Raw genomic sequence first — 16,496 nt, 5'->3', positions numbered from 1 at the left:
TCACCTGACAGTACACACACGTGGCACGCGGTACGCACACGTGGCACGCGGTACGCACACGTGGCACACACACGTGGTACGTAGTAGACACACGTGGTACACACACGTGGTACGTAGTAGACACACGCGGTACACACACGTGGTACACACACGTGGTACGCGGTACACACACTCTTGGTACGCAGTACACACACAATTAATACTTAGTACACACACTTGGTACACAGAACACACACTTACTACACACTTGGTACACAGTACACACACAATTAATACTTAGTACACACACTTGGTACACAGAACACACACTTACTACACACTTGGTACACAGTAAACACACAATTAATACTTAGTGTACACACTTGGTACACAGAACACACACTTACTACACACTTGGTACACAGTAAACACACAATTAATACTTAGTACACACACTTGGTACACAGAACACACACTTACTACACACTTGGTACACAGTAAACACACAATTAATACTTAGTACACACACTTGGTACACAGAACACACACTTACTACACACTTGGTACACAGTAAACACACAATTAATACTTAGCACACACACTTGGTACACAGTAAACACACAATTAATACTTAGCACACACACTTGGTACACAGAACACACACTTACTACACACTTGGTATACAGTAAACACACAATTAATACTTAGTACACACACTTGGTACACAGAACACACACTTACTACACACTTGGTACACAGTAAACACACAATTAATACTTAGCACACACACTTGGTACACAGAACACACACTTGCTACACACTTGGTACACAGTAAACACACAATTAATACTTAGCACACACACTTGGTACACAGAACACACACTTACTACACACTTGGTACACAGTAAACACACAATTAATACTTAGCACACACACTTGGTACACAGTAAACACACAATTAATACTTAGCACACACACTTGGTACACAGAACACACACTTACTACACACTTGGTACACAGTAAACACACAATTAATACTTAGCACACACACTTGGTACACAGAACACACACTTACTACACACTTGGTACACAGTAAACACACAATTAATACTTAGCACACACACTTGGTACACAGTAAACACACAATTAATACTTAGCACACACACTTGGTACACAGAACACACACTTACTACACACTTGGTACACAGTAAACACACAATTAATACTTAGCACACACACTTGGTACACAGAACACACACTTACTACACACTTGGTACACAGTAAACACACAATTAATACTTAGTACACACACTTGGTACACAGTAAACACACAATTAATACTTAGTACACACACTTGGTACACAGAACACACACTTACTACACACTTGGTACACAGTAAACACACAATTAATACTTCATAAACACACTTAATACACATCACATGTAGTTAAGGATTAACCCCCCTGAAGTTTGCACTATTTTTGGAGTGTTGCAGGCTGGAGCTGGAGTAAATTTAACTGATGACATGTAGTGAATCTACTCAAGATAAACCAAAATATTAATGGGAAAAGGCTACAGGCTACATACATGATGTCAGTGTGATTAACAATAAGAGATGATGCGTACGATAAGCAACCGTGTTGTTCATCTCATCTTATTAGTGAAAATGGAGTGAAATCCAGTCCCTGGGGAAAGTGTGTTTACTGCTGACTGACTGTGACATCAGGTCTGTGTAGAACACCACAGGCCCTGGGTCAGGGTGGAGGATGATGGGTGGAGGATGAGCCATAGAAAGGTCGTCTACCAAAAGTCAGTGATAAAGCGTGACAGTTTTGTTTTGGACTTTCTCGTGTAGTGTAGTAGTAGTGTTTAACACTGTAGTGTTTAAAGCTCGGCTGCGGAGGTGAGAGAAAGCTCTGCTTTTATACTTAAAGTCAAGCAGCTGCCCTTTGTGGCCTCCACAGGAAGCTCCAGAGGGCTTTTCTCTTGGGGTCTGTAACACCGTGGGAGTCAGCAAGCACCACCTCCAAAACGCAAGGGGAGAGGGAGACCGGGAGAGAGGGAGCGAGGGAGAGGGAGAGAGAGGGAGCGAGGGAGAGAGAGGGAGCGAGAGAGACAGAGAGGGAGGGAGAGACAGAAAGGACATTTTAAATAATAAAGATAATGACATTTTCTTCTTCATCACACACACAGCGCACACACACACAGCACTCGCACACACATGCAGAGCACACACACACAAAAAGAGCACACACACTGCTCTATGTGTCTATTTCTGTATTATTATTGTTAGAATATCCATCAACTCAAAAAGGGATGGATTTCGTTTTGGCTCCTTGCAGGATATTAATGACTGACAGCTGGAAAAGTAGGGACACCTGCGGTTTCTTCAGGAAAGTGTGTGTGTGAGGGAGTGCGTGTGTGAGGGAGTGCGTGTGTGAGGGAGTGCGTGTGTGAGGGAGTGCGTGTGTGAGGGAGTGCGTGTGTGAGGGAGTGCGTGTGTGAGGGAGTGCGTGTGTGAGGGAGTGCGTGTGTGAGGGAGTGCGTGTGTGAGGGAGTGCGTGTGTGAGGGAGTGCGTGTGTGTGTGTGCGTGCACGCAAATATCATTCGCTCGCTGATGTTTTCCGTCTCTGTCACCAGGATGGATCCATGCGGTTCTGACCTCGGAGGACTGCATGGCATTCGGAGGGAACTTTCTTCATAACCTTAACATCGGCATGCAGCTCAGGTGAGAAGGTTCATGTGTAAACTCTTTTTAAACAGCTTTCGATTTGAAATGTAAGGAAGCGCTAACTGACGGTGTGTGTAGTCATGGTGATATCCTGCATTTCTCCTGAACCTGTGGAATTGTTCGGTTGGTTGTTTGTTTTAAACCTGAGGTCGGAGTCAAACCCTGGTGAGGTTATGACCAAGCCCCTGAGCTCCATGAAGACACGGTGTGCAGATTAATGTCAGACTAGAAGAACTCAAGTGACTCTGACTCGTCCCCATTGAACACCTTCAGGATGATCTGGAACTGGAGTCTCCTAAACATCCTGAACATCAGAGTCTGATCTCACTAACGCTCTTGACTCTAATCCCCACAGCTTCGCTTCAGCATCAAGTGGAAACGTGAAGCTGATTGTAATGTACGTGTGTGTGTGTGTGTGTGTGTGTGTGTGTGTGTGTTTCTATCAGGTGTTATGAGATGGAGAGGCGACTAAAGACTCCAGACCTCTTTAAGTTTCCTTATTTTGAAGCTATATGCTGGTATGTGGCCAAGAACCTCCTTGAGACCCTCAGAGGTGAGAAACTTTTTGTCTTAACTCTTTTGTGGAGATCTGATTTTCTTTTGTGAGATTCTGATTGAACTAAATCGGGCTTCACGTGGTTGATTTCTGAGAGTAAAAAAATAAAAACAGATTTGTTAACCAACCTCATGACACACTTTGTTGTAGGTGATTTAACCACAAGCTAGGGCTGGGCGATAAAACGATAACGATATGTATCGCGATAGACACGTGATCGATATCAATAAAAAATGTGTTCGATATTTTCTTTTATTCGTCGTAGGAAGAAAACAGTGGTTGCGAAGCAAGATTGGTTGCATTAACAAAGGCACTCGCTCTCTGGTAACCTAGCAACGTAGGGAGTGACACGCTAACAGCCAATCATGTAACAGTATCATGTTCGTTTGCGCCATATCGTTGTCTCGCGCCGGTCTGCTGGATTCCTCTTCAGTAACCGGCGACTGATGAGCAGAAAATGAGCCGCAGCGAGCGAAGAAATTGTAAATAAAAGAGGAAAAGTCAGCTACTTTTTCATATTTCTGCAGGTTTTATATTTCAAACAATGTTATTGTAGTGCATCAGGTTTGTGTTTTATATTACAGATGTATCTCAGTCTACCTCAGTTTTATTTATGTTTACAAAACACTGCACATATTTTACACACTTTATTCACCAGAAGGTGAACAGCTAGTGAACTTCTTAGCACTAAACTTTGAACAAATTCTCAGGTTTCTCGATGTTTATATTTAACACTTTGCACTATTTTATTACACTTTATGAAGCATTTCTTACATTTTCTTTCATTTTGCACCTTAAACGTTAAGAGATAATTGTTAAGTGTTCATTGTGACTTCAGACTTATGTTTACATTATAATTATTAGAGTTTTCCTGCTTGTTGACGTTTCTGTCCTTAATAACTGAGGGGATTACGATCAGAGGAAGGTTTAAGTTTAAAATAAAAAGGTTTAAATCTAATATATTCTTCTCCTGGTCCTTATTTTAAATGGGTCATAAAAACTATCAATGATTATCGATAGCGACCGATACGAAACGCTGATATCGCGATACGGTTTTCAGCCGTATCGCCCGGCCCTACCCCAAGCTAAACAGGAGTGGACCGCGAGCAAACTTTAAAGCACTTGTGTCCAATTCATATTGTTGTTTTTTCTTCCTCAGAGCTGCGAGAAGATAACTGTCTGCCTCCTAATTACTTGACTAAAGGAGTAAAAGCTTTAATTAGCGCACTGAAGACCTGGCTGAGGAGAGAGGTAAGACATCACTAATAACGTATCATCACCGACGACCTCAAACTAACGCACGTCAGACGTTTGGCCCGTTCGAACCGCAAGCTCTGTGATTATCTCGGTAACGTAACCTGCACCCGGAGACGAGGGGCAGCGGGTCTCAGACCTTACCAAAGAAACCCATCATTGTCCTCCTCCTTTTCTGCTCTTCCACTCCAGGTCACAGAGCCTGCCAGCGAAGTCCCCGATCATATCAGACCCAACCATCTCATTAAGGAGCTCTCCAAGGAAATACGTCACTTAGAGGTAAGTAGAAAATGCTCCTTTGTCATCAGTGCACTTCCTGTTCTGCAGCTGCTCCTCTGTCCAACACACACACTTCAGTTTCAGGACCGAATCGGCTGGAATCAAAATTCAGAACAAATCTTTAGAACAAATCCACTTTATCAGGAACACCTGCACTTTGACGTACTCGTCTAATCAGCCAATCATGTGGCAGAAGCACAGTCTGTAAATCCATACAGATGCAGGTCAAGACCTTCAGTTCAGATTTTTCAGCCTCAAAATGCTGCTGTTTTTTTTTTGTTTTTTTTTTAAGAACAATTCTGTGTCAACTCTAGAGACTAGAGCTGTGTGTGAAAACCCCAGATATCTGGCACCAACAGCCAGAGATCAGACTTTTTCTTCATTCTGTGATGTTCACCGAAGCTCTCGTCCTGAATCTGTATACATGTCTGAATCTGTACGTGTTGTTCTGATGCAACACAACTGGCTGGTTGGAAAAACCGCCTGTACGAGCAGGTGTATGTGTTCCTATTAAAGTGGACAGTGTGTGTTTCTTTACTCTACATTGTATTTATATTTACTATTTTTTATATATATATATTTTTACTATTAGAATTTTTTTTGAATGTAAAAATTATCCTTTTTTTTTTATTCATTTATTTTTATTCAATGTATTCGTATTCATTCTATAAACCGAGAACAGCTCATTTAAAAAAAAATATTATTCATTAAATTTACATGTTATAATTGTTTTTTAGTGATAAAAGAAATTATAAAATACACACACACATACACACGCGCATACACACATACACACGCACACATACACACATTCGCACGTGCACACACACACACATACACACACATACACGCACACACATACATACACACACATACACATGAACACACATACACACACACATGAACACACATACACACACACATATACACACATACACTCACTCATATATACACACGCACATACATACACACGCACACATACATACACACATTCGCACGCGCATACACACACATACACACGCACACATACACACATTCGCGCGCGCACACACACACACATACACACACATACACACACACACATACACATGAACACACACACATGCACATGAACACACACACACATATATACACATGAACACACACACACATATATACACACATATACACACGCACACACATACACATGCACACATACATACACACATTCGCATGCGCACACACACACACATATACACACACACAAACACATACATACACACACGCACACACACGTACACAAAAATTGTCACAAGAAGCAGTTGCTTTAAGTTAATAAATGTATCCTAAAAGCCAGAAATCCATTTTAAGCAAATAGAGACTTTATATAAAAACCTTTTTAAATTTAGACGTTCTTCTTTTCATCTTTATACACTATTATTTAACCCTTTGGGAAAAGCTAGCGTCGATCTGATCGTCAGGACGACGATCTTGCTAAAGATCTTCGACTAATTTATATGACAGAAGGCTGAAATCTTCTGTATTTTCTCTTCTGTAGGACGATCAGAACGGAAACGGTGGGAACAAGCCTATGAAATCTCAGGGAAGTTTAGCGTGTCCTACCACCAGGTTGTCTCACGAGAGAATGTCCCAGAAGCGCAAGAACGCCAGACGGCTTCGGCATCACCCTCAGCACCACCACCATCACTCTCACGTGCCCAAAGCTCCATCTAACCTGGACATCTTTGAGCAGCACACTCAGGAGGTCCTGAAGAGGCTGGAGATGAGGCCCTTTGAGGAAGTACGTCATAAAAAGAAATCCTCCAAATCTACACTAACGCACAGAAGGAATTCGAAAGGTTTCATCTGTCTAATGATCCGCTGTTGTGTCTCCTGTTCAGGATGCCTCCGTCAGCCTGAAGGTCAAGTTCAACAAGGTGTCCACAGCCTCCGCAGCAGCTGCTGAGAGCAAGCTGGTCAACCAAATGCGTCTGGTGATGTACAATGGCCGCATTATCAGGTGAGGGAGACTTCACTTCCTGTTGTTTCTCCTCGGATACAAGTCCTAAGTTAAAAATACAAATCCTCTGCCACATACACACACACATACACACACGCACACATACACACACGCACACATACACACACGCACACATATACACAAGCACACATATACACATGCACACATACACACGTACACACACATGCACACATATACACACGCACACATATACACACACCTACACGCACACACATACAAACACGCATACACACACGCACACATACACACGCACACACACGCACACACATACACACACGCACACATACACACACGCACACATACACACACACATGCACACATACACACACATGCAGACACGCACACACATGCACACATACACACACGCACACATACACACGCACACATATATATATATATATATACGCACACATATATACGCACACGCACACATATATACGCACACATACACACGCGCACACATACACACACGCACACATATACACACACATACACGCACACATGCACACATACACACACACGCACACATACACACACAACCACACATACACACACACGCACACGTATATACACACATGCACACGTATATACACACACGCACACATATATACACACATGCACACGTATATACACACACGCACACGTATATACACACACGCACACGTATATACACACACGCACACATATATACACACACGCACACATATATACACACATGCACACATACACACACACGCACACATACACACACACGCACACATACACACACACACGCACACATACACACACACACGCACACATACACACACACGCACACGTATACACATACACGCACACGTATACACATACATGCACACATATACACACATATACGCACGCGCACACATACACACGCGCACACATACATATATACGCACGTACACACATACACACGCACACATACACACACAAATGTGCACACGTACACACACATACATGTGCACACATACACACACGCGCACATACACACATGTACACATACACACACATGCACACACACACATATATACACATGCACACACATGCACACATACACACACACACTTGCACACATATACACACATATACGCACACACACACATACTGTAGATACACACGCACACACACACATATACGCACACACACATACACACGCGCGCGCACACACACATGCACACATACACACACATGCACACATACACACACATGCACACATACACACACATGCACACATACACACACATGCACACATACACACACATGCACACATACACACATGCACACATACACACGCACACATATACACACATATATACGCACACATACACACGCGCACACACACATGCGCACAAACACACACACATATATGCACGCGCACACACACACACACGTGCCATCCGGCCTCTTCAGAGTACACGACCTAATGGAGGCCCACGATTGGCTAGTGTCTCTATGACTGACACGGAATAGAACGTATGCCCCTCCCACTAATAATGTAACAATTGCAATATCAATGCCACAGCTACCTGTAGCTAGGAGACGAGAGAGTAAACATGGCCATGTTCTCTGTATGTGTGGGAGGGGCATAGGTTCTGTTCCATGTCAATCATAGACACACTAGATAATCGTGGGCGTCCGTTAGGCCGTGTATGCTAAAGAGGGTGGCTAGCACTTCAGTGTATCATTGAGTTGTTCCTCAGTTGTGGAAAAACGGCCGTGTGTGTGTGTGTGTGTGTGTGTGTGTGCACGCAGAGACAACAGGTGGCACGTATGGAAAAAGAACCTGGCTGCCAAAGAGGAACCGGATGATCAGAAGAGGTACACATTAAAGATGAAGGCTGTAGTGAAAGAGGAGGAAGAGGAGATGGAGGTGGTGATGAAGGAGAAGCAGAGCTGCATAGCAGGTCACAGGAAGCCCAGCCCTCTTAGAGGTGAGACGTGTATTTGCAGTGGATATGAAGAGAAAAATAAGTGAGAGTCAGCGAGTGACAGTCCAACAGCAACGACGAGGTGTGTTTTCTGTCCCGTGTTTTTAGAGCCGTGTCAGAGTGAGAGCTCAGATCTAAGGAACGGTGACGCAGGACACACCGACGCCTCGTCAGACTCCGAGTCAGAGCAACGCTACACTACACAGGTGCGGTTAAAAAGTGCTCTGCTATACACACACATACTCACTTCCTGTTATCACTTACATTACTGTAGCTATAAACAATGAGTGAAATCTATAGTCCTTTATATTTACCTGTGTGTACTTGTGTGTACTTGTGTGTGCGTGTGTGTGTGTGTGTGTGGTGTTTGTGTGTGTCAATTTGTGTGTTTTTCTGTGTGTGTGTTTGTATGCATTGGTGTGTGTGTGTGGTGTTTTTGTGTGTGTATTTGTGTTTCTGTGTGTGTGTACTTGTGTGAATGTGTGTGTGTGGTGTTTTTTGTGTGAATGTGTTTTTTCTCTGTGTGTGTGGTGTTTGTGTGTGTGTGTGGTGTTTTGTGTGTGTGTACTTGTGTGAATGTGTGGTGTTTTTTGTGTTTGTGTGTGTGGGGTGTTTTTTGTGTGAATGTGTGTACTTGTGTGAATGTGTGTGTGTGGTGTTTTTGTGTGCGTGTGTGAGCAGAAGGAGCTGCCATCAGGAGAACACTCTGAGAGCTCGTCAAGCGACGAGGAAGAAGAGCAGGAAGTGGTAAGAAAGATGGTTTCACCCCAGAGCACAACACACAAGTACAACTCCAGCAGCGCAGCAGATCCCACCCACCTACACCAGCCCCTCGGACACCACAACAAACCCTGGCAAAGGTCAGAGCTGGTTTCCTGTCTTTGTTTTGTTTTGTTTCTTGCACAGCTCAAGCGGAAACAGCTTCTTTAACATCTCGCCGTTTCCTGTTGTGTTGTTGTTTTAAATATCACCCTGTAGCTTGTGCACACGACGACTGAGCTCAAAGGTTACAGACACAATCTTGTGTTTAATGTCCCTACAACTGAAATCAACCTCCTCTAAATCACATATGATTATTAATAGCCTTAAATTGGCCACTTTATTAGGAACACTTTAGCTCATTTTAATGGAGCTATCTAATCATGTAGCACAATGAATAAAATCGTGTGTGTGTTTGTGTGTGTCTACAGAGACCCTTCTACCTCACCAAGCGCAGAGGAGGACGCTATCCAGGGCATGCTGTGTATGGCAGGGCTGCTGTACCCTTACCCATCAGAGGAGGGCGCCAGCTCACAGGAGTCCTGGTGGTCCAGTCATCCGTCCCCTGAATACAGTAAGGCTTTATACGTCATCATACACACATGCGCACAAACACACACACATATATGCACGCACGCACACACACACACACGCCATCCGGCCTCTTCAGGGTACACGACCTAACGGAGGCCCACGATTGGCTAGTGTCTCTATGATTGACATGGAATAGAACTTATGCCCCTCCCACTAATAATGTAACAATTGCAATATCAATGCCACAGCTACCTGTAGCTAGGAGACGAGAGAGTAAACATGGCCATGTTCTCTGTATGTGTGGGAGGGGCATAGGTTCTGTTCCATGTCAATCATAGACACACTAGCCAATCGTGGGCGTCCGTTAGGCCGTGTATGCTAAAGAGGGCGTCTAGCACTTCAGTGTATCATTGAGTTGTTGCTCAGTTGTGGAAAAACGGCCGTGTGTGTGTGTGTGTGTGTGTGTGTGTGTATGTGTGTGCACGATAAAGATAATGTTATTAGATATCGAGCGCACGATCGGCTGCGGATTTAGCGGTCGAACACCTTGCGTACTTCATAAATAAATATATAATAAATATATAATAAAGCAGCCGTCTGAAACATTCAGGACAAAAACCATCGCTTCTGGATTTTCGATACCGATACTTTCTCTGTACTTCTCAATAAATCTGATTCCCGTTGGTCAGCTTTGTGCTCAGGACTTCGACAGGAAGGAATTAGTGTTGTCTGTAATGACCTCAGAAATGACGCTGACCTGTTTAGTTCCTCAGGAGCTCTCGGTTACACAATCCCACTCGACTACACAGTGCTGTAGAAAGGACATTATTTACATTTGCTTATTATTATTATTATTTCCTGTCCAGTGTCACTCAAATGAAGATGAAGTTCACTTCTGAGTCTGGTTCCTCTCAAGGTTCCTCTTCCCCATTTCATCTCAGGGAGTTTTTTCCCCACCGTCGTCACTTCAGGCTTGAACATCGGGGATAAATGTTAGAGATCAATACAACTTTCTGTAAAGCTGCTTTGAGACAGTGTTAATGTTCATTGTTGATTGGCTAGGGTTTGGTGTGATTGACAGGTGTAGAGAGAGTACGCTCCTCCCACCCCGGACACACGGCCAAGGATGCTTCTTAAGTATATAACGATTCTGTCGGTCCGCTTTAAGACGTACGTAGCACGTTGACGTACTGCGATGATGGATATGTTGAGCGTAGTGTTTGTTTCCACAGCCGGAAAGGAAGCTGCGTCCGGAGAGGAGAACCCTGATTCAGACAGCAACTCCACAATCAGCAGCCAGGTAACCTCGTACTCCCACACGTCAACACTACAGGTGTTCACTCCTGATCTTCTGACTCATGATGTACGCCTTCATGTCCGAGCAGGACGAGCGGCAGGCGCCGGAGCACCACGGCAGGGAGAACCAGACCGAGCGGAACCAGAGGTTACAGGTCAAACAGCGCTTCATGGACAGTCAGGGCAGTGGGAACAGCAGCAGCAGCAGCAGCAGCGAGGCCTGGGGCAGCCACACACACTCACCTCAGGGTGAGGAAAGCCCCGAGTCGCGCTATCAGTACGGCGAGACGCCACTTTCCCCGATCCTGCACCCAACCAAAAGACCTGCTACAAACCCCCCACCCATCAGCAACCAGGCCACCAAAGGTAGCCATTTCTCTTTAAGACATACGTACACATTTTATGCTCGTTAGTATTAGATCTAGTGTAAAAATGAAATTAAATGTAGCTTTATTTGTTTTTTTATTATTCATTTTAATTATAAATTAATTAATTATAAATTACTGTATTTTATTGTCTCTTTTTGTGTTTTGTCATAATTATCTCTTAATATATTTTATTATTTTAATAGCATTTTTTAATATTGTATACAATCAGTTTTTATATAATATCGTACGTTTTTGTAAATTGAATTGAAATAAAATGTATTCATATTTATAATTAATGTTAAAAAAAATTCTTTTTTTGTTAATGTAAATGATTAAAAATACTTTTTGGGTTATTTGGGTGTCGGTCAGCTTTATTTATTTATTTTGTTTATTTATTTTTTACATCCTCTTGATTCAAAACAGTTTGTTGTTTTAATTAATATGAAATGCTGTTTTGTTTTTTTTTGTTTTTTTTTCCTTGTCTTTCTCAGGGAAACGGCCCAAGAAAGGCATGGCCACGGCCAAACAGAGACTGGGAAAAATTCTCAAGCTCAACAGACATAAAACGTTCTTCGTGTAGCGGCGAGAGAGACGGAGAGAGAGAGAGAGAGAGAGAGAGAGAGAGAGAGAGAGATACGGAGGTTTTTACGTCGCAGACCCGTGTGTTGTGAGGATAAACAGGGTATTTCAAGAGCACAGTTTTTAAACACTGAACATGTCGGAAGTCTGATGACGGCTGATGGACTTTGTTTCAGCTTTACATTTTACATAAACGTATCACATGAAGCATTTCACATCACGGTCCAAAGACACGGCGCGCTCCCAGAACCGGAGCCGAGGTCGTGTCGACGATGAGAAACGTCCCGTTAAGGTTCCTCTCCGACCTCTCGGGCGATGGCGTGAGTGCGATGAACCGATTTTCTAATATGGTGCTTGACTTGCGTCAGGGAGGTCTGAGACTCGACCCTCGACGACTTCTTTCCTCCGTCTCCTCGGCTTCTAAAATCTTCCCTGTTCAGACCACCCTGACCTCTTCAGCTCCTCTCCGAGCAGGGATGCCAAGGCGGCTTCAATCAGCCAATCAGGTTCTCATGTATTTGTTTTGATTTTTTTTTTTTTTTTTTTTTTTTTTTTTTAATTTTATAAAAGGAAAAGGTATTTTTCTGAAGACTTTTTTACACCTACAGATTCCATAAGTAGTCAGTAATAAGTTTTCTAGCGCCCCCTCGTGGCGGCTGGAGATAAAATCACAGGAAACAAGTTTCGGCAGGTGATTACGGGGACATTTGAAGGTGCCCTGCCACACGTATTTCTTAAGTTTAATTATGTCTGAAGTTTACCATGGACTCTGTAACATTTGTTTGTGGAAAAAATGCCTTGTTTCAAGCCATTCTAGTGTGGTATAGAAAGCCTGCAGGAAGACTCAGCTCGATTTGCGCCAGTTCTCATGAATATTCAAATGAGCTATGCTGCTTGGCTCTGATTGGCTAACCGCTAGGATATGAGCGCATGACTATTCATTCACCCACACAATAAGTAGCCTAGGCTAGAGGAAATTTGTTTACAATCACCTTGAATTGCGGCAGAACGGCTTCTTCACGAGCCCGTTGACGTTCAGCCATCCTTTCTGTATAGGAAACTCACTGAGCTACACGAATTCTGGGGGCGCGGTCTCAAGTGGGAGAGCTCATGAATAGTAATGAGCTCAATCATTACTACGTCACACTGTGCAGCTTTTCCAACTGACCTGATTTCTCCCCTTATTTCTTTTAAGTGGCTAGAACTGACCGGGGAGGTAGAAGTTCGTTTTCACATTCACTACACAACACAAACACATATGGACCTAACACATATCAAAAAATACAAGTAAAAACGGTTTTGTGTGGAAGGGCACCTTTAAGAGATTTCCCACCTAATTTATTACAATTTGTACAATTTGTTTCTTCCGTTTGTTCGTTTGGATTTGTTTGACTTACCACTTTGTTTGACTTTTCCTATTGCTTGTTAAATGGTGTATTTATTATTGCGTGAACGATCGTTTTATTCCGATGTGAAACGCCGTTCGGGTTTTCTACAGAAGAAGAAACGAGGCGGATGTCGTCATGGCTATAACGTCTCATGATCTACAGCTTCATCAAATTTCTCTTCAGACTGTAAGCTTCAGAACAGAAATTAGCCTAGACCTGCGCAAAAGAGAACGTTCTCTATAAATAAAACGTCTGTAGATGTTACGTTTCGGGGAGCGTCGATCCCGTCTGCTCGCGTGGCAGACTTCTAGTTCAGGACGCGGCACGGCATACGCAGGGGTGCCAATAATTACGCTTCAGCTGGCAAACTTCCGCAGAGAAATACGTTCCTCGTTCTTTACGATGGTGTAACTCAGAGGTCACTGTTAGGACACAGAATTGGTTACCATGGTGATTCAGAGGCACTTGCGCAACGCAATGACGCAACAACATGAAACAAAGGAACGTCACAATGCTTTAAGACAAATATTTAGAGAATAAAGCTTTCTCTATGTTCAGTTGTGGCTAATAATAATAATAATAATAATAATAATCTGGTGGTGTTCTTTATTTTTGAAGCACATTGCTTTGTTTTCATCGCAGCATTCAGTCTCAGTATTACGACTTTATTCCTAAAATGTCACGATTCTCAAAACATTCCAACATTTACTCTTGAAATGTATTACGGCTTTATATACGGCTCTTGTAATATTATAACTATGCTCAAAATATTGTGACTTTTTTTCGTCTTCCTTATATTCCAGCTTGGTTCCGAATTTTATCATCAAACTATCATATTTTCTTATTTCAACAGTGGCCCTAAAACACTGTCTTACAAAATTTGAAGGAAGAAAAAAGTGAAGACCACGAGGTGAAGACCACGAGGTGGTGGTCTGAAATCAGGGGGATGTGATTTACTACAACAAATCAGCAAATATCTCTGAATAAGACTCTGAATAAAAGTGCCATTTCATGATACTGTTCTCTAATTATAGTTTCCTGTTAGAAGTTTTGGCACCCAAGCGTATGTTCCGTGTGGTTATGACGACCGCCGGGTGGTGTGATTCAGCTCCGGTTATTAAAGCTCCTTCACAACGCTCGCCGTTTTAACCTTTGCGTCCGTCTCGTTTTCTCCGCTCTCTACAGTCAGAGCTTTGTTGCCTCTCCAGTCAACAGAGTCTGAACCGGTGCTGAATATTATAAAAAAAAAAAAAAAAAAAAAAAGAATAGCTTTTTTTTTATTGGTGTAGAAATTCAGGGGGATTTTTGACGCTTTTGACATCGAGTTGAATTTGGCTCCTCATCTTTTTACGCAGAATCGAGAGTATTTATTTTTCTACGTCTGAATTTGTGCGAGGAGAAAAAAAAAACAACACTGCGACCAACAACGTGTGGATTTTGTTTGAAAGATTGCGTGACGTGTGTGTGTGTGTGTTTCCGTACAATCTGAACAAACTCGGGTAATTGTCAGGTTAAAGCTCAAGGCCCCTTTTTCTCGAATGCCAAATAAGGTCACCGAGTCCATTTCTGCGGTAAAGCTCCGCTCTGCCCCGACACTGTCTCAGAGACTCGAGGCAGCGTGTCTTCTCTCTGCGTTCAACACGAACCGTCCTCCAATTCAACCGTCTTCGTTTGATCAGTATTCATCAGGGGAAAAAAAAAAAAACCAAAACACTTCTTCTCCAGGCAATAAGACAAGCTTCCAGGCTCAGGGCTTATGTGACTGTTTTTAAACAGCGCAGCTTTTGAGATTTTATAGCACAAACCGGTCGGATCTCGGAGGCGAGATCTCGAAAACGACGCCACGATTCCCTCCAGGACGGAGTCTCTCAAGTCATCGAGCATGCTCATCAACAATCCTTTATTTATTACGGTGCTAATTTGTCCGATCAGTACTCCAGCCAAAGTGTGTGTGTTTCCTGTACTGTTGGGATGATGATTTGTTTGACGGTATGCATGAAGTTCGAATCGTTTCCTCTAACAAGCTACCACGCACTACACATGTCCACCTTCCTCTTCACATACTTCCTGTCACGTCCGTATCATCATCATCATCATGCAGTACTTTTGCTTGTACAGTATTTATTCATCGTTCTCGTTTATTTTTCAATATCCTTTTGTTCTACTCAGTTTTACACCGAATAAAAGGTTTGTTGGTTCCTTCATTAGTTTTGATACCGAAAATTATTATTATTTTTTTTTAATTTAATTTTTATTTGTCGAATCGTTTGTCACACTGTAAGAAGTCGCGTTGGAGTTTTCAAGATGTTTCAGTCGTACAATGTGGCCTGTATATATTAAAAGATTTATGAGTGAACACGTGTGTGTGTGTTTGTGTCAAGTCAAGAATCTTATGTTGTCATTTTCACCACTTATAGCTGAGGCAGTACACAGTGTAATGAGACAATGTTCCTCCAGGACCGTGATGGTGCTACATAGAACAACACAGAGCTAAGGACTGAAAGTAAGTTAGTCCTAGCAACATAAAGTGCGATCTAAGGTCACGAGACGAGACGAGACGCAGTGCAGACAGACAAAACAAAACACTACAGGTGAAAAAACACAAGGTATGTTGTACAAAACATTGTGCAAAAGTATAGGCTTGTAAAGCAGGGTTCTCTATGACCTAATATACACTTCTGTTAAAGCAGCAGTTGGGTGAGTTATTAAAATGTTGTGTGCAAAAGAACAATTTAATGAATGTGCAAAACAGTGTTTGTGTGTGTGTGGGTGTGGATGTGTGTGTGTTTGTTCGGCAACAGTTCAG

The 16,496-nt window shown here is 42.8% G+C and overlaps 1 protein-coding gene across 1 annotated transcript in view; it reads left to right on the top strand.

Moving 5' to 3' along the window:
- Positions 1-16,046, top strand: part of kdm7ab (lysine (K)-specific demethylase 7Ab) — a 33,522-nt gene extending 17,476 nt beyond the window's left edge. Inside the window, exons 8-20 of the mRNA XM_060885089.1 lie at positions 2,621-2,708; positions 3,158-3,264; positions 4,427-4,518; positions 4,714-4,800; positions 6,338-6,580; positions 6,681-6,799; positions 8,591-8,769; positions 8,875-8,972; positions 9,448-9,626; positions 9,957-10,099; positions 11,292-11,359; positions 11,445-11,721; positions 12,215-16,046. Coding sequence (XP_060741072.1) covers positions 2,621-2,708; positions 3,158-3,264; positions 4,427-4,518; positions 4,714-4,800; positions 6,338-6,580; positions 6,681-6,799; positions 8,591-8,769; positions 8,875-8,972; positions 9,448-9,626; positions 9,957-10,099; positions 11,292-11,359; positions 11,445-11,721; positions 12,215-12,303 — 1,769 coding nt within the window. The 3' untranslated portion in view covers positions 12,304-16,046. The remainder of the gene's footprint in view (positions 1-2,620; positions 2,709-3,157; positions 3,265-4,426; positions 4,519-4,713; positions 4,801-6,337; positions 6,581-6,680; positions 6,800-8,590; positions 8,770-8,874; positions 8,973-9,447; positions 9,627-9,956; positions 10,100-11,291; positions 11,360-11,444; positions 11,722-12,214) is intronic.
- Positions 16,047-16,496: the final 450 nt, after the last annotated feature.

Source organism: Tachysurus vachellii, chromosome 13, assembly GCF_030014155.1.
Source record: "Tachysurus vachellii isolate PV-2020 chromosome 13, HZAU_Pvac_v1, whole genome shotgun sequence".
Taxonomy (NCBI): Eukaryota; Metazoa; Chordata; class Actinopteri; order Siluriformes; family Bagridae; genus Tachysurus; species Tachysurus vachellii.
The sequence above is the reverse complement of the archived record's forward strand: the minus strand, read 5'-3'. Positions and strand labels throughout refer to the sequence as shown.